At 46.9% G+C, this 21,885-nt stretch overlaps 1 protein-coding gene across 2 annotated transcripts; it reads left to right on the forward strand.

Moving 5' to 3' along the window:
- Positions 1-3,202: 3,202 nt before the first annotated feature.
- VAMP5 (vesicle associated membrane protein 5) lies at positions 3,203-19,888 on the forward strand. Of its 2 annotated transcripts, none has more exons than XM_081922608.1 (3): positions 3,203-3,362; positions 14,636-14,773; positions 18,210-19,888. In XM_081922608.1, exons 1-3 carry the CDS (start codon positions 3,360-3,362, stop codon positions 18,396-18,398), a joined length of 330 nt encoding a protein of 109 aa, XP_081778734.1. In that variant the 5' UTR covers positions 3,203-3,359; the 3' UTR covers positions 18,399-19,888. The 2 variants fall into 2 exon arrangements, with proteins under 2 accessions (XP_081778734.1, XP_081778733.1); XM_081922607.1 differs by lacking the exon at positions 3,203-3,362 and adding an exon at positions 11,374-11,531.
- Positions 19,889-21,885: the final 1,997 nt, after the last annotated feature.

A 21,885-nucleotide genomic window follows, 5' to 3' on the forward strand; every position in this document is an offset into this window, starting at 1 on the left:
GAGAAGGTCCTCTGGGTGTCTGCCTTCTCAGGAGACTGGGCAACTTTAAAGAGTAAACAATGGGAGAACAAAGGCAAGATAAGGCTGCATTCTATGTAAAATCAAAGAAATCCCTAAAAGCAGGATCACCTGCTTGCTCTCATATAACCACAGGGATCGGTGGGACACTGGAGGTCATCTACCCCAACCCTTTGCTCAGTACAAGATCTACAATGCAGGATACAACCACAGCATCTCTAACAGATAGCTCTCTCACCCAGGGGTTGGCAACCTAAGGCCCGTGGGCCACAAGCGGCCCACAGGGGCCATTTAACCGGCCCACAAGCTGCCCCCGAACTGAGCCGCCCGCTTGGCAAGCCCCTGTGGTGTGGGGACTCACTTCCTCAGTGCTGGAAAACGCATCTGCGCATGCGCAGATACTGAAAATCACGTCTGCGCAAAAGCCAGAAACTGCACCTGCGCAGATGCTGGAAATCGCAGGTGTGAGTGCTCGTGTGCATGCGTAATCTGGTCCACAGAGGTAAACCTTGCTGACCCCTGTCAGATCACCTCTGCTTGAGTATCTCCAGCAAAGGAAAGCTCACCACCTGCCAAGGAAATCTGTCCCATCATCCTGCTATCCAGGAGCGTCTCCAAAATACCATGGCTTGGCAATAATTGCTTGTGCTTAAACAACGTAGACAAGAGGCAAGGCAGCATTTATTAGTGTCTGTCCATGTGCGAGTGTGCGCACGTGTATATGCCTGCACATTTACTCCTAGTTATCAATGACAGTGGGACTCTGACCCAAAGACCTTTTACCCAAAGGCACCCTCTAAAACAGCAACTGACTGTCTGAGTCTGGGTGCCAAGCTAAGTGTTTGTTGCCTCAGTATTTGCATGGAGCCACCAAGCTGCACCACTGTTCCCTTCCATGTCCCCAGGTCTTTTCTTGGTGACAGTACTCACTGGATGCCCTCATCTGCCCCAGCTGCAATAAAACATGTGTCTCCAATATTGGCCTCCACAGCAGGCGCTGCAATCCTCCAGAGTTCACCCCCAAGGGCGCACTCCTCCGTTGTCTCTCAAGACAGACAGATGCCAACAACAGCAACTCATGCTGGAGCAGAGTACTAACACCTCTTTCTTTTGCTGCTCAGAGCAGCCATTTTGTGCTGGCCCCTTCTATGCTTGCATCAAGTAAGAGTACTGGTACTTCAATTTTTACCTTAAAAAAGTAATGTCTGTTTCACACACACCCCAACTCCACCAGGCTTTCCGATCTCAATGTGTCAAAAAAGAGAGGGGAGACAGAGCCCCTTTTTCAAGCCAATACAAGCTACTTACATTTTCAAAAATGGGGTTCTCCAATGAGTTGTATTGGGGCTGGTGATTTTTTACTGGTTCCTAAGTGACTTGAAGGGACACGGGTGGTGCTGTGGGTTAAACCACAGAGCCTAGGGTTTGCCGATCAGAAGGTCGGTGGTTCGAATCCCCACGACGGGGTGAGCTCCCGTTGCTTGGTCCCTGCTCCTGCCAACCTAGCAGTTCGAAAGTACGTCAAAGTGCAAGTAGATAAATAGGTACCGCTCTGGTGGGAAGGTAAATGGCGTTTCCATGCGCTGCTCTGGTTCGCCATGCTGGCCACATGACCTGGAAGCTGTACGCAGGCTCCCTCGGCCAATAAAGCGAGATGAGCGCCGCAACCCCAGAGTCATCCGCGAATGGACCTAACGGTCAGGGGTCCCTTTACCTTCTTAGTGACTTTGAGTTAGGGGTGATATGGGCATAGCCAGGATTTATGTTGGGGGGGGGGTAGGCTTTATGTTAGTGAGGGCAGAACCAAGCAATCTGCAATGTGATTGGTCAGTTATTGGTCAGCAGCTGCCCCCCCGCTATGCCCACGAGGAATGAGCAGTGAAGTAGCCATGTTTGCTGTTGCTACCAAATTGTTTAGGGTGGTCAAAGCAAAACAGGTTTGCAAGTTGCTCCAAAAGGATCTCTCCAGACCAGATTATTGGATATTACCATAGCAAATGTGATTCAATGTAAGCAAGCCATAAAGTGACTCTTAACTTCCCATACACACTTGATGCTATCTGAGATGGCCAGGAAAGATATACTGGTATTGTGGTTGAAGGCTGCATTAAAATGTTGACTCAGAGTGTGACAGCTGTGAAAAGTAAACTCCATGCTAGGGATCTTTACGATTAAAGTAACGCTGGCACGATCAGAATGCTTCCATACAAATCTATGATGCAACCACACTTGGAATACTGTGTCCACTTCTGGTCATTGCAGGGCTGGAAAATGGTTCAGAAAAAGGCAACCCAAATGATCAAGGGGATGGAGCAACTCCCTCATTTGAAAGGCTTGTGGCATTTGGGGCTTCAGAGAAAAGGCAAGGGAGAGGGGACAAGACAGAGGTACAGTGGTACCTTGGTTTAAGAACAGCCCTGTTTTAGAACTACTGTATTCAGTTTACGAACTCTGCAAAACTGGAAGCTGTGTCCCGGTTTGCGAACTTTACCTCGGTCTATGAACGGAATCTGAACAGTGGAAGGGCAGTGGCGGCGGGAGGCCTCATTAGGGAAAGTGCACCTTGGTTTAAGAACGGCTTTGGTTTAAGAACGGACTTCCGGAATGGATTAAGTTCATAAACTGAGGTACCACCGTACATACAATTATGCACGGTGTACAGAAAACAGCCCAATGACTTTTTCTTCCTCTCTCATAACACTGGGACCCAATGTAGTTAGTTGAATGTTGAAAAACACAGGACGGGGAGAGGAAATCCAGGTGGCCTATCCTTAAATGATGGAACAAGGAGCCGGTTGTAGCCATGGCCACTAGCTTTAAAAATCCACGGAGGAGGAGAAGGGCTACTAGCCAGTGGCTACTGGCCGGGTGGGTGATATTTTGCCTCGGGCATACCTGGGGAACACAGGTGTTGCTGTCGCGCTCAGGTCCAGCTTCCCCGGGGCGAGGGAGGCGTCTGGAGGGCTCCCGTCTTCTCCCGGCCCTGCGGCTTGGGCCGGGCCGTGACCTTGGGCTGCTCCCTCCAAGGACTCGGGCGCCTCTTTGGGCGAGGGGACGCCCACGAAGGGGCCGGCCCGCCCGGCGCGGAAGGGGCTGGGGCCGGGAAGCGGCGCCCCCCCGGGGGTCCTTTTCCCAGCGTCCCCGGGGGCCGCCAAGGAAAGCGAAAGCGGCGCGCGGAGTAAGCGAGCCCCTTCCACGTGCCGCCCCCCGAAGCGCCGCCCCGTCGCCGGCCGAGGGGGCAGGAAGGCGGCGCGGCCGGCCGCCAGTCCGACGAGAAGCGGGCGCCCGTCCTGCCGCCGCCGCCGCAGCTCAGCCGAGTTCTCCGACGCGCAGGGCCAGCCATGGTAGGAACCGAGGGGGCGGGCGGCACAGCCGTCGGGTCAGCCGCCGAGGGGGAAATGCGGCGGAGGGCAGCGCCGCGCCCTCCCTCCCGGCTTCTGGGCAGCCCACGCCGGGGGCACCGAGGAGGCGGCGCTGCGGGCTGGGTCCGCGCCCCGACGGCTGCCGTGGGGCGCTTCGGGGCGGAGGTTCCAATCCGGCGCACGCTTACACGGGAGCGCAGCGCAGTGGCGTAGCGTGGGGGGTACAGGGGGGTCCGGCCGGCTGCACCAGGCGCAACATGGGGGGGGGGCGCACTGGCAGCTAACAATAAAGTGTTTGAAAGTAAACTTGTATTTAGATGCATTTTACTTTAATTACATCAGTATTTTTATAATACATGTGTTTAGGGGGTAAGGGTTTCTTTAATCTAGTGGAAGAGACTCGAGTGCCAAAATCCACAGGTTAGGGGGCACAAATTACTTGCCTTGCCCCGGGTGCTGACAACCCACGCTACGCCACTGGCGCAGAGTTGCTTTTTTAAAAAAAGATTTTTATTAAAGTTTCAAAAATTTTATAATAACAAAACAAAACAATACAATAATGCAAACAAACAAAAATAAAAAAGGTATAATTTCAATCCCTTATTTTCTTATAATTTACTTCCCCGACTTCCTCATACCTCCCCTTTCTGTATTCCAATTTCTAATTTATTAATTCAGCAAATCCTTTCCATTATTTTCCATTTAGTTTTTAGTCTCTCTTTTCTTTTTTACTTATCCATTACAGCTGGAAACCACATACTTTCTAAACCAACGTCATTCTAACATTCATTAATTTTGCAGTATTTCTTAAGATAGTCCATGAATTTCTTCCAATCTTCTTCCGCTGTCTCTCTTCCCTGCTTGCCTCTGAAGACCCTATGAAGGGGCCGGGCAGCGTCTCTTTCTGGAGCTTCTTTCCTAATCTGGGCGCAGCCGGGAGTTTGTGGGGCTCTCCCGCTTCACCAGACCCAAGACCGCCTGTTGCTGCCTCGAGAAGAGTCTGTTTGCCCCTTCTAGACAGAGTCGTTTGAAGGTACAGTGGTACCTCGGGTTACAGACGCTTCAGGTTACAGACTCCGCTAAGCCAGAAATAGTACCTCGGGTTAAGAACTTTGCTTCAGGATGAGAACAGAAATCGTGCTCCGGCGGCAGCAGGAGGCCCCATTAGCTAAAGTGGTGCTTCAGGTTAAGAACAGTTCAGGTTAAGAACGGACCTCCGGAACGAATTAAGTACTTAACCCGAGGTACCACTGTAGTTGCGCCCTGGCGCCAGTAGGGGACGGAGGCTGCGGGTTGGACGTCTGCCTTACAGCGCAATTCTAACCATCTCTACTCAGAAGGAAGCCCTGTTGAATTCAATGGGGCTTACTCCAAAGTAAGGATAGTGGTTAAGATTGCGGCTCGCTTGCCTCACCTCAGAAAGGATATTTCAAGGTTGGAAAAGGCTCAGAAAAGGACAGCCGAAATTATGGGGTGTGGGGGGTGTGGAGCGACACCCCTGTGAGAAAAGGTTGAAGCGTTTGAGGCTTTTTAGTTTGGAGGGGAGGCAAGTAAGAGGCGACATGATAGAAGTTTGTAAAATGATGCAGGACGTGGAGAAAGTGGGAAAATAAAGGTTTTTCTCTTCCGAAGAACACCAGAACTCGTAAACATCCAAGGAAGCTAAATGTTGGAAGATTCAGGACAGATAAAAGGAGGCAGTGGGGCCACCAGACGAGATGGCTTTAAAATTAGAGATATTCCTGGAGAAGAAGGTGATGATCCAACTTTTTTACCTCATGTCATCCAATTTTCTTAATATTCTGTACACTTGTTGGATGATTAAAACTAAGTTCAAATCTAAAATTTTAATTTTTTATCTCATCCCATTTTTGAGCTATAAGGGTTTGAAATTTTTAAAAAATGACAATTTGGCCTTGCCAAAACCCAAAAAACCCTAAAATGCTCACCCCAGAATTGAGATACGTCAAAACTAAAAACACCAATCTCTTCAGAACTTCATGGGCTTTAATATGATATGTCACACGATGACCTTACTTTAAATTATAAATTTCAGTTACAATATTTAAAATTTAAAAAATTAATATGATTAAAATTTTCCAAAAAAGGATTGATTATTTAATATTTCTAAGAGCTACCTGCAGAATTTCATCATGGGATCACATTTTAAAAATATTTTATGCATCATTGGGTTCTATTTAGGATAAATTGGTCTTCTTGGAGTAAAATATAACAGAATAAATGAGACTTCACACTATAATATCAGTTACTTCAGGCATTCCTTTAGAAAGTTATTCAGTTAAAAAGTATCTGAACAGCTAGGATTTTCTTTTTAAAATGTGTTCCAAATCTGAATGATAGCTTGCTATTGCATTATAGAACTAACACTTTGACAGAATTCTTCTTAGTAATTCATTCCATGAACATTACAACAAAATGCATATCAAACAAAATTATGAAAAAAAAAACCTTACACATGAGAAATGGGTCTGAAAACATTGAGCCTTCCATTATTTATACTTTACACCAAACACTTTTCAGGAGCATTTGTTGCACATGACATTTCATTCTTTGTCAAAGTGTGCTCATTAAGTACTACCTTAAGTACATCCCGACTAGATGGGAAAACAGATGATGATACTGGGCAGGTGTAAGAAGGTCGAGGTTGCTTCTTCACTTTCATAGTCCACCAACAGCACATAGGTCAACTGCAATTCTTTAATATATTCACAGGTCATATAGCCAGTTATCTTAGCCATATTCAGAGATTTTTTACCTCCTTCAATGTCGAAATTCTCTCATTGCTAAAGCAGTATACCTTGGTCACAATTTCTGTTGGACTGGGTGTAGATGGAACAAAGCAATGAAATCCTTGTGTTCCCTTCATCACTTTCACTCTTTCAAAGTGTCATTTTAGGAATATTCTACTTTTTATACTCCTCATTTGTTAGCCATACGCCCAGAATTTCCCAGACATACCCATAATACTGCAGTCGGAAGCAGTGTGGTCAAAAATGTCCAGACATATGGCAATCCACGTCAGCAGTGTCGTTTTCCTTAAAAATAGTTCCAAAATGTGGGGTGGGGCATTTTTTGGTGTGGGGTTTTTGAGCTGGATTTTTACTTCTTGATATATGGCAGCCCTTCATTTGTTGAAAGAAAGAACTGGATAGAACACTGGTGGAGAAAGGGGGGCTGGAGGAGCAGCCCACCCCAGGTGCCCTGGGGCTGCACAGTGAGATGGGCGCAAGCGTGGCGCACTGCTCTTCCTTTCCCCCCTCCCTCGCCTTCCCACTCCCTCGTGCCTGTGCTGCCCCCTGAACCCATTCAGGCTCAGGCCCTTACAGCCACACTGGGAGCCAAAGGCATCCTTTGCCACACTGGAGGCAGAAGGCCACATTAAGTCTTCAGGACAGACAGAGGGATGTATATAGCTGCGCCTGCTCCCCCACCCCCAGGAACCTGCCACCTGGCAGTTGTCTCCCTCTGCGCCAGGAGGGCCTGCTGCACAACAGACTGTTCTGCAGACTTCAGAGGACAGGCAGCTGATGTTATTTTCCCAGGGTGGCCAGTGAGCCACATCCTTATCTTCTCTACCCCTCACTGGCCAGATTTGAAAGGCGAGTGGAGCTGCCCACCCGCCAGTCTCCTGACATCAGAGTAACATCAGGCGCTGGAGCACTTTGAAGTCCTGCTAATTATTGGGACTTTACAGCAACAAGCTGGGGTTGCAGAGAGCCCCGTACTTTGTTGTTGTTTTTTCCAAACTTCTTTTTATTCGTTTTCTATAACCAAACAACAGCAAAGAAAGAAAAAGAAAAATAGCCAACACATACCAAAAAAGAAAAGAAGAAAAGAAAACATCAACCAAATCAAAACACCTAAACCAACCAAAACACAAACATTAATTAACAATAAATAATGTTTGACTTCCCTCCATCTCGGTTTTGGGTTATGTGAATTTTAAATCCATTCTGCAGTTTTTCATGTTTTAGTGTAAACACATTGCAAGGGTTGTATTAAACCTACTGTGATTTTTATATCTCTAGAATTTGAGAGCCCCGTACTTTGAAGCACCACCGATCAGCTGAGCAGGGCTTTTTGCAAAGGGCTCTTTGCCAGTCTCTTCAAGGACTGCCTGGTTTGAAGTGAGTGCCTGTCAGCTGGTGGGCACTGACTTTGCCTGCTTCAGGTGGCCTTACTGGGCAGGAAACATTAATTCACTTTGAGAGCCTCACTGGGTGGATATTGAAAACATGCTGCAGATGTTTGCCTTCCTCTAATGCTCATGAAGGTTTTCAGTTTTCACATACAAGATTTGCCCACTTGACAGGAAGGATGTGGGTTTTAGTTCCCTCTTCTACCAAGAGGTGCAGACATAGTATTTTTCTGTCTAAAGTTGACTCCACCCTGGGGTGGGTTAGATTTCCGCCAGCTTAGCGCCATCCAGTTGTTTTGGACCACAGATCTGATCAGTCTCAGCTGATGGGAGCATGGCCATAGGGTGCTATGGTTAACAGGAAAGATAGTCCAGCACATCTGGAGGGCACCAGCCTTGAGTTGTTGCTATTGCAGTTCAGACAGGGAGCTGAGAAAGAGGGGCTTCTCCAAAGCTGCCAGGGCTGTGGGCTCACATGACTGCGTTGGCCTGCTTTTCCTCTGTTGACTTCAAGAGATCAGAACTTTTTTCAGCTGCCTTCCTCCCCAGGAAAGACAACAAGCTGCTTGAGTATTCTCAGTCTTGGTCCGCTGTGACTCTGGCGTTAGAGATGAGATATGTGCTCTGTCAGCTGGTCATTCCTTCACAGAGTTCTGACACTGTGGCCTTCCTCAATTAGTCTCCCAGTAAACAATAGGAGCTTGGCAGGAGGGAATAAACATCCCCGCTGCAGAGCACAGGAAGCCCAACACTTGGAAGGAGGAGGTACCTTCCTTTCCCAGCATGTTGGGTGGCTCTTCTTGATGGCTTTCCTCTCCTGTTAGCAAAGTGCCTGGTTTGTTGCATCACAAGAGGGATGCCACCTTCAAGAACAAGGGCCCTGGTGCCTTTTTTGCCGCCAACAGAAAGAAAGATTCCTGCAGCAATTATTGCGCATATTTTAATGTGTGTGCTTATTTCTAAGCATGAGATGCACGCCTAAGAATCTGTAACATTAAAAAAATAAAAACCAGATGAGGCCTAAAACCACTGGGTTAACATGCAGCACTGATAAGGCCACCTCAAGACATGATGAGCAGAAGAGCTGCTGCAAGTCAGTGTTGGTATAATGCAGTTGGTATAATGTTGGTATAATGCAGCGCCATGTGTTCCCCAACCTTGTGCCCTCCAGATGTTTTGGACTACAACTCTCATCGGGCCCAACGCGTGGCTGGAGGGCACTAGGCCTGGAGGACGTTGCGGCTAGATTTCTCTGCTCATTAGGTCTGGGCTTAGAAGTGACAGGTGTGAGAGGAGAGGCAACAGTGAGGAAGGGGAGCAGCTGGCAGCCAGTCTGCTGAAAGAATAATGCACAGATGCTCAGATGGAGGAGTGTGTGTGTGTGTGTGTGTGTGTGTGTGTGCGTGCATGCCAGTGCATCGGTGTATTTCCACACAGCCTCTCAGCCACAACCTGCTGTGATGAAGGCACAGGAGACACTTGTTAGTGTACCAAGCCTCTGAGAAAGCATGTGGAGTGCTGTGTGAGGTCCCAACGAGGGTTTTTGTGTTTGCTTTCACTTTCATCTTCTGAAATGTCTGTGGGGTGAAGAACACCACAGGAGCTCCTGCAGATGGATCAGGCCAAAGACCAACATGTCCAGCATCTTGTGACCTACAGAGGCCAACTACATGACACTGGGAAGGTTAATTTAATGGACACTATGAAGGTGTTACCAGGGGCACAGGTGGCGCTGTGGGTTAAAGCACAAAGCCTAGGACTTGCTGATCAGAAGGTCGGCAGTTCGAATTCCCGCAATGGGGTGAGCTCCCATTCTTTGGTCCCAGCTTCTGCCAACCTAGCGGTTCGAAAGCACGTCGAAGTACAAGTAGATAAATAGGTACCGCTCCAGCAGGAAGGTAAACGCTGTTTCCGTGCGCTGCTCTGGTTCGCCAGAAGCGGCTTAGTCATGCTGGCCACATGACCTGGAAGCTGTCTGCAGACAAACGCCGGCTCCCTCGGCCATTAAAGCGAGATGAGCGCCGCAACCCCAGAGTTGGTCACGACTGGACCTAATGGTCAGGGGTCCCTTTACCTTTACCTTATGAAGGTGTTGGCAAGTCAGTACACCCTCAGGTTTACCACACATAGTGCCTTATATTTTTGTATAAGACGGCTTTCCTTGAAGTATGACTGGGTCAAGATGTGGAACATGTGTTTTACAATTGTACAAATAGTTTTACAGTGGTACCTCGGGTTAAGTACGTAATTCATTCCGGAGGTCCGTTCTTAACCTGAAACTGTTCTTAACCTGAAGCACCACTTTAGCTAATGGGGCCTCCTGCTGCTACCGCGCCGCCGGAGCACGATTTCTGTTCTCATGCTGAGGTACTATTTCTGGGTTAGTGGAGTCTGTAACCTGAAGCATATGTAACCCGAGGTACCACTGTATTCCTCTTAGTTTACTGAGTCTATAGTGTTTGGTATTTTATCTTATTTTTGTCTTATTGTACACCACTTTGGTATGGTATGCAAAAATATGCACAGAGAGAATCAAATAGAGACTGCAGTATGGAACTCTCTAAGCATTTTGAAAAATGTCCTTCAAGAGATTATCTTGATCAGGTATCCTCAACCTCTTCAGACTGAAGACACACTTTTAACCCAAAAATGCATTTGGGGGACCCATTTCTTAATCTTTTAACATATATTTAGTAGTGCCGTTACAACCCACCACAGATCAGGCCCACCAGTTGAAGACCAGTGATTCTAGATCTTGAGGGATCAGCGTGAGTCACCCTTTCAAATGCAGTACAATCACATTTTGCATGGGAGTTTGGTTCCAAGGGTTCCATGTATATGCAAAAATGCACATACTCTTTGTACCAGCTCTGGAGGCCCCAGGATGCTCTCTCAAGATCTGGTGGGGCCATCATTATCTCAGGGGAGCATCCCAGACTCAGCCCACAGAGAGTGCCTTGGATCCCAAGCAAGTCATAGAGCTTTTAAGCTTTTTTTCCACTGGGAAGACCCAGCACAAAAGAGCTTTTGAGCTCTTGCTCGCATTTAACTTGCGGGATTTCAACGGCCATCAGCTGCTTATGGTTGAATTAAATGAGTATAAGATACGATTTTATTGTACGTGTCATGGTGTACTTCAAAGCCATGAGACCAGGTGAGTCTTCCTTAGCCACTGTCCTTGCACTTTTCTCTTCCTCCCCTCCTCAAATGCAAAGGGTCTTGGGGGAAAGGCTCTCTTTCTTGAGCTCTCCTCCCAGTGACCTTCACCTTCCTTGGGAGTTCTCCCCAGCGTGACACAAGTCTGGTGTAGCAGAGGCTGGTTTGGGCCAGGATCATTGCCTCAGGCTCCTTGTCTGCCAGCTCCGGCTTTCCAAAGGAAACAGCAATTGAAAAAGACCTTTATGTTTCCTGTGGCTTTTGGCTTGGTTCCCTGAGTGGGTTCAGCCTTCCATTGCAGCAGCAGCAGGAAACCAGCTATTTCAGGCAATGGGTTGGTCTTTGCTTCTCATTTCCTGTGGGGAATTCTAATTCCAACAGGAGATGAAGGGGACACACTCCAGGAATGACCAAGGCCAGGTCAACTGCCACTTCTTCTGAGCCTTTATACTTTCGTATTGCTGTCTTTAGCTTCCAGCCGTAGTTCGTGGGCCCAAGAGACTTCAGAATGTATTGCCTTCAGGGTGAACTCAGTTGCCAGGGAGCTCCAGTGCTGCGGCCATTTTTAGAGCACCCCACTTGGTTTATATGGAGCCCTTGTGAGCCTGAGAATCTTGTTGGTGCAGATCTCACGCAAACCCTTATCTGACCTATTTCAGCTGCACACGCATTTCAACTGGTATCTGTGAATACAAGATTGGCTGTATTAACCAAAAAGTGAAAGGCAGATCTGAGTGCAAAGACACCACAGAGGTTTATTCCCAGTTTGCCTTTTTCTGCCTGAACACAGAACTCAACACCTGAGGCCCTTTTCTGAGACCCAGATGGCTACTCAGGTGAGTTGGGTGGTGAGGACCAGAGTGGGGAGCAGGCAGAGAGGCCCCACGCTGTTGTGGTCCCTGCAGGCAGACTGGTTTTTCCAAGGAGGCTCATCTGGTACTAAATCTGATGGTTGATCAGGCAGAGCAGTCTTTCCGGCTCATCAACCAGCTGGTTTTAAAATGCTGTTTTCATTTTATGATTTTTTAAATATTTGCTTTTCATGTACAGCTCTGCTGCAATTACTTATTGAATACCACAATTGTATTTTTTTACGCTTATTTTGTTTTATAATTTGGTCAGGTGTTGAAGAGCACATACATTTCAAAATAATCAAAGCAAAAATATGCACTAATGGGTTTATTTCACTGGGTTTTGACCTCACCGGGGAGACAAGTCAGGGATGCCATATATTAGCACATTTGTTTGTTCTGGCTTTAAAGTCCTTTGTAAAGGGAGGGGGCCCAAAAAGGTAAAAGAGGTGAAACTGAAGGAAAGGGAGGGGAAATAAAATAATGTGTGGGTGGTGTAGCTCTTTTGCTAACAAAATCCAGTGGAATCTGTAGCTGAAGTAGAATTGTTAATAAAGAAATGGGGCTTACTCACTGGTTAGAAAGTTAATGGGTCATAACCAGAGTTAGTCATACTACTCAGAAAAAACTGAAATTAATGGGCTTAAATTGACTCATTAATTTATATGGGTTTACTGCGAGTAAGACTTTGTAGGATATCACCCAATAATATCGGACTAGATGATCCATTGGGTCCCTTCCAGCTCTACATTTCTATGATTCTCAAGGGAAGTCAGAAATTTTAGGAATTAATAGGACAACAACAACAATTTTTTATTTATGCCCCAGCCATTCTGGGTGGCTTCCAACACATATAAAAACAGAATAAAACTTCAAACATTAATAGTAACAATCTGATCCAATATAAAAAGTCACAATAACTTTAAAATAAACAACTTATATCAAATAAAGCAATATTCAATAATCCATTAGAATTTAATAGTAAACAGTAAAATTAAACATCAGCAAATAATAATTAAACAGTTTACACTTATCAGTTACAATAAAGCATTACTAATCTATAATCACTAAAAATAAGTGCAAATCACAGTGCATAAAATACCACAAAACCTACAGAACCATATAAAAGGGTTAAATTGAGAGATAAGGACACACAACTTACAAAATTACTTATAGGAAATGCTCCCAGGGCCGGAAGGTGAGGCAAGGCAGGTGGAAAAGGCATTGCCTAATAACCAGCAGAAAGTCTCTCTCCCCTCACAGTTCTGGGCTGGTTGGCAGCATTTGCACTGCCAATCATTCTTAATGGCCCAGTATTCCGCTCTCTTTGTTCCTTGCTAATAATGACCCATCTTCTCCTGAGCATGGGAAACTGGGCGGCCGGCCTGCCTGCTGCTGCTGCTGCTGCTGCTGGATTCAGCGTCTGGTAGCTTCCATTAATACGCCAAGCATTAATTTATTCCTAACATTTACTAAATCTAAGAATTTAGGGGGATCTGGCCCCCCACAAACTCATAACACATTTATGGGGGATCTAGGCGCTCCCGCTCCGCAAACTCATAACATCATATAACAAAGAGAGAGCACAGAAATTTCCAGCTCCTGGCAGACAGTCTCACACCCCTGAGCTGGGCTGCTTAAATAGGGTCGCCATATTTTAAGAGGAAGAATCCAGACACAAAAAGTTGTTGAGGTTTTTTAGGGCAGTCGTAAAAAATAATAATTGAAGTACAATTGTACATTTCATCATAAATGCAAACAAAAACAACCATCACATTGCCTTCTCTCACTCCAAAAGGAGCCCATCTTCCTCCTGGCTTTGAAATGCAATCAATCTGCCAGTGTGGTGTAGTGATTAAGAGCGATAGACTCGTAATCTGGTGAACCGGGTTCGCTTCCCCGCTCCTCCACATGCAGCAGCAGGGTGACCTTGGGCCAGTCACACTTCTCTGAAGTCTCTCAGCCCCACTCACCTCACAGAGTGTTTGTTGTGGGGGAGGAAGGGAAAGGAGAATGTTAGCCACTTTGAGACTCCTTCGGGTAGTGATAAAGTGGGATATCAAATCCAAACTCTTCTACTCTTCTATTTAGGAGGCTGAATCCATTGTCCATCTTACCATTCCTTTATGTTGATGAAAGCAAGTCTTTTGAAAAAGTGGGAAAACAGGTTTGGGGACGGCTCTGGCTGTAGGCATCCAGGTTTACAAATAGGTGGAACTAGAGTTCGATCTTGGACAGAAGATGGTATTGTATCCCAGAACAACCCCCTCCAACCCGTCTCCATGACTTAAAACAGCCTCTACCAACCTGTGCCCTCCAGATGCTGTTGGACTACGTCTCTTATCCGTCCCAGCCAGCATGTTGTTATTGTTGTTTAGTCGTGTCCGAATCTTCATGACCCCCTGGACCAGAGCACGCCAGGCCCTCCTGTCTTCCACTCCCTCCCGCAGTTGGGTCAAACTCATGTTGATAGCCTCAAGAACACTGTCCAGCCATCTCGTCCTCTGTCGTCCCCTTCTCCTTGTGCCCTCAATCCTTCCCAACATCAGGGTCTTTTCCAGAGAGTCTTCTCTTCTCATGAGGTGGCCAAAGTCTTGGAGCCTCAGCTTCACGACCTGTCCTTCCAATGAGCACTCAGGGCTGATTTCCTTAAGAATGGAGAGGTTGGATCTTCTTGCAGTCCATGGGACTCTCAAGAGTCTCCTCCAGCACCAGAATTCCAAAGCATCAATTCTTCGGCGATCAGCCTTCTTTATGGTCCAGCTCTCACTTCCATACATCACTACTGGGAAAACCATAGCTTTAACTATACGGACCTTTGTCGGCAAGGTGACACCTCCAGAGGCTTGTGTCTGCACCTGGAGCCTCCCTGGCAAGTTTCATGGGAGCAAAAGGTCCCCGACTTCCCTGTGACCTGAAAGGGCAACCAGGTGTTCTGACCCAGTCCTCTCCTCCTGCCCTGGTTTCTCCAAGACCTTGTTATCTCTGTACGCACGTACACTCCTCTCACTCAGCTGCTGTGTTTCAGCCTCAAGCAGCGTGAGGGACCAGAGTTCCTTCTGCTATGATCACCCTTTCTCTTTCTGCAGGGGGAAAACAATTTGAAGCGGTGTCAGGGGGAGGCTGAGCAGGTGACAGAGATCATGCTGGAGAACTACAACAAAGTGCTGGACCGTGAGGGCAAGCTCAGCGAGCTGGATGAAAGGGCAGATGAACTTCGCAACCAGGTACAGCAAGGGGGCGGGCAGGAGGGAGGGAGCAGCTCCTTTGCAAAAGGCACTTCTGGGGTGGTAGGCTTTTGCACACCCCACAAGTGATGGGTGGACCCTTGTTTGCAGTAGATTGTCGTCAGCATTTCATCCAGAGTCCTTGAGACAGCAGGAGAATCATGTGGCCTTCCCCTCCAAAATGGTTCCCTTCTTCCAGTTTTCTTTTTTATTAAATATCCCAGCCTAACCCAGAAGCTGGTGTTGAGGTAATGCATGCAAAATATCAGCCAAATAAGCTAATGAGTTTTAATTCCAGACTACTACTTGTAAAGAAGGTGATAAACAAGTCATGTTAACAAAAAGGTTTTACAATGTGAGGGGAGTCCTCTGTTTTTGTTTTTAGCCGTGTACGTAATAAAAATGTGTCTTTCAATTACAAAGGAGTCTTTGTGCATCAGGCTTTGTGCCAATTTTATTCTATTATTTACTTATTCTGCAAGAGCTATTTGCCATACTTTGTTGTACCAACTTGTCACAGACTCACCCTCAAAATCCTTCCAGGATCTTGTTATTATGAGCTTTGCTGCTAGTGGAAGAGCACCTAGTAAACTAAAGTTCAAGCCGTAAGTTAATATTATCTCCCATGAAAAGGAGGAGGAGCAACAGCTCCAGCAATTTACAGACATTTTGTCTAGTAATTGCTGTTATTAGGACAAAATAGTTCACTTCTGCTGCCCCTCGGAGTCATTTTGTCTAGTAATTGCTGTTATTAGGACAAAATAGTTCACTTCTGCTGCCCCTCGGAGTCACAGTCCAAGAGGCCCAGGTTGATTTGGGCTTCCCTCTCCCTGGCAGAGCTTAAAGCAGGGGTCAGCAAACTTTTTTAGCAGGGGGCCGGTCCACTGTCCTTCAGACCTTGTGGGGGGCCAGACTATATTTTTTTTGGGGGGGGGAATGAATGAATCCCTATGCCCCACAAATAAGCCAGAGATGAATTTTAAATAAAAGGGCACATTCTACTCATGTAAAAACACACTACTGATTCCTGGACCATCCGCAGGCCGGATTTAGAAGGCGATTGGGCTGGATCCGGCCCCCGGGTCTTAGTTTGCCTACCCATGGCTTAAAGTAAGATGTGGGGAGCTAGCAGGCTCCTGTGGATTTCTGTGGTGGCCGGGGCTGTTTTCTTAAAGTAAAGAATGGGAAAGGAATGACGGGACAGCAGTACTGGCCAGGGCTGGTAGGAGTTGTAATCCAAAACACTGTTGGGTACCTGGTTCGCAAAGGCTAAAAACATAAGAAGAACAGGCTGGATTGGTCCAGATGCCTATCCAGTCTAGCATCCTGTTCTCATGGTGGCCAAACAGACGCCTCTTCTGGGAAACAAGCAAACAGGACCTGCACACAAGAGCACTTTCCCCTCCTGCTGTTTCCAGCAGTTGGGATTCAGAAGCATCTCGGCCAGGTATTCGCCTGCTCCTCCAAGAATTGGTTTAATCCTCTTTTAAAGTCAATCAAGTTGGTGACCATCACTGCCTCCTGTGGGAGAGAGTTCAGTAGTTTACCTGTGCACTTCAGGAAGAAGTGCTTTACAGTGGTGCCTCGCAAGACGAAAAGAATCCGTTCCGCGAGTCTCTTCGTCTTGCGGTTTTTTCATCTTGCGAAGCAAGCCCATTAGCGGATTAGCGCTATTAGTGACTTAGCGGGCTTAGCGGATCAGCTGATAAGCGGCTTAGCGGATCAGCTGATGAGCGGCTTAGCGGATCAGCTGATGAGCGGCTTAGCGGATCAGCTGATAAGCGGCTTAGCGGATCAGCTGCTAAGCGGCTTAGCGGATCAGCTGATAAGCGGCTTGGGAAAAAGGGGGGGAGAGGAAAAAAACCCCACAGGAACTCGCAAGACATTTTCGTCTTGCGAAGCAAGCCCATAGGAAATTCGTTTTGTGAAGCACCTCCAAAACGGAAAACCCTTTCGTCTAGCGCGTTTTCCGTCTTGCGAGGCACCACTGTATTTTATCTGTCCTGAATCTCCCAACCTTCGGCTTCATTGGTTGTCTGTGAGTTCTAGCATTATGAAAGAGGAAGCAAAACGTTTCTCTGCTCGCTTTCTCCAGGTCGTGCATAATTTTGTAGCTTCTATCATGTCACCTTTTCTCTAAACCAGGGGTTGTCAGCCTGGTCCCTACCACCCCCTAGTGGGCGTTTCAGGATTCTAGGTGGGCAGTAGGGGGTTCTATTGCTCCTTCCCTTGAGCACTGGTGGGCGGTAAGGAAATTTTACTGTGAAGAAAAATGCATTAGTGAGCGGCAGGTATAAAAAGGTTGAGCACTCCTTCTCTAAACTATAAAGTCCCAAATGTTGCAACCTTTCCTCAGGATCGTAGAGAACATGGAAATTCTGCCCACTGAGCTGCCGATAAAGCCAGATCAATCTTTTCTTCTGGTTTATGACATTTCAACAGAAGCAGCAGGGAACATGTGGATTCCATGCTTTAAAAAAATAAAATATTGTACCAGGCAATCTAAACTCTGCCTAGTAATTGCACATTGTGTAAATTTAGTCCATTTCCATCTTATTGCCTTCCTTCCTACCTACCTACTTAACACTAGCATCCTGCTTCTCCAAATCTCAAGACAGCTTCCCCCAAAATTACTTATAAAATACAATTTAATAAGACAGTGTCAATAAGGCAGTATAATCAGAGCACTGGGCTTTTGTACGATGAAGGTTTTGCATCCTTTCGAAAAAGCTGTTCCAGGAGATGTGCTCTGAAATAGCTTTCCCTCCCCCTCTTTTAAATGACTTTTCATGACTTATTCCGTACGCACACCCCATATACACACATAATAGTAAAGGTGGGCTTGTGGGACATTGGTGGAGACTTTAGTTCTTCCTTGTGGCAAATGTCTCTTGTCTCTTACAAATGCCTCATTTTATATTTTCCCAGCCAGGCTTTGCAAATGAAAGTGATTCCAGGAGGAGTTGGGTGGTGGGGTGGGGAGCCAGTGGGAGAAAGCATCTACAGGGGAAAGGTGTGTGTGGGGGGGTGCTTCTCCCAAAACTGCCTCCTGCCCTTCCTGTGACCTCAACAAGTGTGAAGACAGGGCCATTTGTTTGCTGAAATGACATCTTGTTATACCCTCTGGAAGCTAAACTCTATCCCTCTCTGTCCTGCACCTTTACTGTCTTCAGTTCCTTTAGTTCCTTTCAACCAGAGCTGAAATGCTCCAAGCCCTGCACCCCTCGCCCAGTGCCAGATCCAAATCCCGTGTCTGCAGCAGTTTCAGAACTACATAACCTTTCCTTGGCCTCAGCTTTCCCTGCTAAAACTGATTGTGGGGTGTGTGGCTCTAATTTATAGTTTGGGTTGGAGAGCCTCCAAAAAGGGTGGGATATTAACAATCCTGTATGCCTATGAATAAGAGAGGCTGTATCCCTTCTCTGTTTCTTCCTAGAGTGTTGCCTTCTCCAAGACAACAGGCACAGTGGCTCGGCAGATGCGCTGGAAGAACATGAAATGGAAGATCATCCTTGTGGGCGTGGTCGCGGGAGTCCTCATCCTCATCCTGGCTATAGTTCTTTACTTCACCCTCCCCAGTTCTGCAAACATGGACACCCCAGCAAAGGCTGATGGTGGACACTGAGTGGCTTAGTGGGACAACTCCCAGATCATCTGCAGCAGAGCAGGTTGTCTCTTCCTGCCCCTTGCATTGGTGTGTTCTGGATGGACTTGAGCAGGACTTGGTCACAGATTTGTTGCAGCAGAAACAGTGTGCAAGAGAAAAATCTGCTGCCACCATTCTCTAGCGCCCAGCAACAGTGCTCAGATAATATTTGTGCTCGTTCCTAAATGGCAAAGCATTGTATGTTTGCAACCCCATTCAACTGTGAGCCGTGCCACATGCTATTCAGAGCTTCTTTGCGTATTGCATATCTAGAAGAGAATCCATGAGATGTGGTCCTACGCTGCTACTGTGTCTATTCTATACCCGGGCAAATCTGGAGGTGTGTCTCTGTGTTGGCAGAGCAGGTCCTATCCTTTTCTGCATCCTGCAAATTCCACTCCTGAAATTAGCCATAGTATACAGAATCTAGGTTTTGTGTTTTGATCATGGTGCAAACAAGGCAGTTGCCCCAGGCAGCTAAGTTTGGATGCCCTGAAATGTGGCAGAGAAGGTGATGAGATGATTTTGAGACCTGGGGCACAGCAGTGTTTGGATGATGGTCCTGTTCGTTTAAGAGCATAAGACGAGGCTGCTGGATCAGGCCAATGGCCACCTAGACCAGCATCCTGATCTTGCAGTGGCCAACCAGATACCTGTGGGAAATCCACAAGCAGCACCTGAGCACAACAGCCCACCCGCCTCTTGTTTTTGGAGGCCTGGGGATATTTTAAATGTGGGTATGGCAGGACACTGGAAGGTTCGCAGCAAGAGCGAGGTCTGCAAGGGCCAAATTCATGCAGGTTCACTTCTCCCAGGTGCCACAAGTCTTTGCATGCTTGAATACATGCTCTGTTGCAATTTGTGCCTTACTTCAGGATCTTTTTACTGTGAAATCTGGTACAGAGGTACCAGCTTTACTGCTATGCTCATTAAGCACTAGCAGAACGCTAGCCTTTCTTTGCCAGCTGTTTCCCTCTCTGAAACGAGCATGGCCTGGTGTTTGTCTGTTTCCGTTAATACATTATTGCTTTTCATTATTTTTGCACATGGCTGCTTATTTAGTGATCTAGTAAAACCCACCTTTCCTCCTTGTTTTGCTCTTGTGTTTAGCAGCATATGAAGGAGGTCTGTATATATATATGCCTATGTACAAACCAATTCAAGAACTGCCCCATATTATGAGATGGCCCAAAGTGAAGAGGGGGCAGCCTAGATAACATGTGCGGCACAGGATAATAAGGAAGATAATTTTAAGGATTACTGGCATGGAAGAAGCCAAAACCACTCCTAGCCTCCACCTAGGACTGTGCTCCTCCAATTTCAGCTTAGCAAGTGACTATAGGTTGATTTCTTCAATGCTAACTTGTAAAAACATGTCTCCTATTTTAAACAGGGATTGGGGGGGGGAGACTCTTGTTTCTGCTGTGTTCTGTGGCAAGAACAGTAAAAGGTGGATTGTTTTATAATAATGAGTTGCTGTGCATGAATTGCTACATCTTCTGACAAAGCAATAGAGGAAGGGCAAAGAAAATAAGAAGGAAGGGTTGTGGTGATGACCTAGAGATGGTTCTCAGGTCCCAAGGCTGAGAGGAGCCAGAAGCCTGTCTCTGAATTCAGGATTTCCCAAAGGGTGTGGGGGCAATGCCTGCCAGTAGGCCATAGATGCCATGCAGGTGGCTCTTCACACTGCCAGCTGGCTGGCTAACTTGGTTCGTTTAAATATTGATAGGCTGCAATTCACGGATTAATGGGCATGCCAGCCTGTAGGCTTTGCAACCATTGGGTTTCCCATTTGTTGTGATGGATATGCTGCTCTCACAAAACTAGAGGACCGGCAAATCTTCAAAACTGGGATTCAGGACAAAAGCAAAGCAATAATGGAGCGATTGTCTTCCCCCTCACTTCATGTGGAGGACAGTGTCCTGGGACAGACTTCACCAGCCAGCTGCCTCCCAGAGGTTTTGGGCTACAGCCTGAAGATGATGGGAGTTGTTGTCCAAAACCCCTGGAAGACAGCTGGCTGGTGAAGGCTCTCCTAGAAAGTGGTGACAGGCATTCTAGGACAGTTTCTGAGGGAAACCAAGAGACTTAGAAAACTCAGAATGAGTTTTCTTTTTTCTTTTAAAAAATGTGTCCCTAATTTAGGAAGAGCCTGGGGTAGATGTTAGGGGAACAGGTTTCAGAGCCAGCAGGTACCTAGGTGGTGCATGCCTGACAAAACAAACACCTGTGACTGCCCACCTGAAATACACCTGCAGTGTTTCAGGTGAGGATGGATTTGGGGATCAAGAGCAGGAGTTTCTGGGAGTTTAGCAAAGTGGTTTCTGGTCATGTCCTGCAGGGCAGTGCCTCTCAGGCTATCTGATGTAGTGGACCAGCATTCTGTTTTCCTCGGTGTGCCAGGAACCAGAACCATATTTGGTTCCTGAAGCATTCACACCTTGGGCCACTTTCAATAGCACTGCTATGGGGACAGTGTTCTCATTTTGGAGCCTCTGGGTCAGAGAATTGCAGAGTTGGGAGAATTGCAGAGATGAGGGCCAAGGCCCATCCAGCCCAACCCCTTGCAATGCAGGAACCACAGTTAGAGAATCCCTGACACATGGCCATCCAACGTGTTTAAAAATCTCCAGTGAAGGAGAGTCCACCATCTGCCGAGGGAGTCCATTCCACTGTCAAAGAGCTCTTACCATCAGAAAATTCTTCCTCATGTTTGACTGGAATCTCCTTTCTCGAGATCTGAATCCACTGGTTCTGGCCTCACCCTCTCAAGCAGCAGGAAACAACCTTGCTTGTTCCATGAGGATGGAAGCTCTTCAGATATTTCAAGGTGGCTTTCATGTTTCCTCTCAAGTCTTCTCTTCCCCAGGTTAAACATACCCAGTTCCTTCAACCTTTCATCCAGAGGCCCAGGGAAGTAGCCAAGTGACCACGCTTTCTGGAGTCATAGAAGGCTCCACAGACAAAATAGCAGCTCGGGGGGGTGGGGGGTGGAGACACCTGGAATGGACAGTCTTTGGCAGCTTTAGAGATGGGTTAACCATCCTGCTGATAGTGGTGCAGCAAGGATGGCACCTCAGGCCTGAATATCAAGTCCCTGCCAGCTGGTGGACCATCTGGAGAAGAGCAGATGATGGCAAACAGGTCTGACATCTGTACCTGAACCCACCAGGGCTTTGTATTTATTTCTTTTTTTAAAAGCTTTTTATAGATGGGAGGCGGGTGATCTGTACAAGTTTACAGATGTTCATTTTCAGCTTTTTACTTCAAAGGTGTGTTACCCTGCAAAGTGGTGCTTGTTATTCCCCAGTAAATGTATTTAGTATCAGACTGCCCATTTTATTCCTGTAGTTGTAATGGTGCTGTGTTGTTTTTTTTAAAAAATGTATCATATTGGTTTTTAATATCATAAACCCAACTGAGAAAGCAAAACTTGGAATACTATACGTAGGGTGAAATTAAGATA

This window comes from Podarcis melisellensis (genome assembly GCF_964234715.1).
Source record: "Podarcis melisellensis genome assembly, chromosome: 8".
Taxonomy (NCBI): domain Eukaryota; kingdom Metazoa; phylum Chordata; class Lepidosauria; order Squamata; family Lacertidae; genus Podarcis; species Podarcis melisellensis.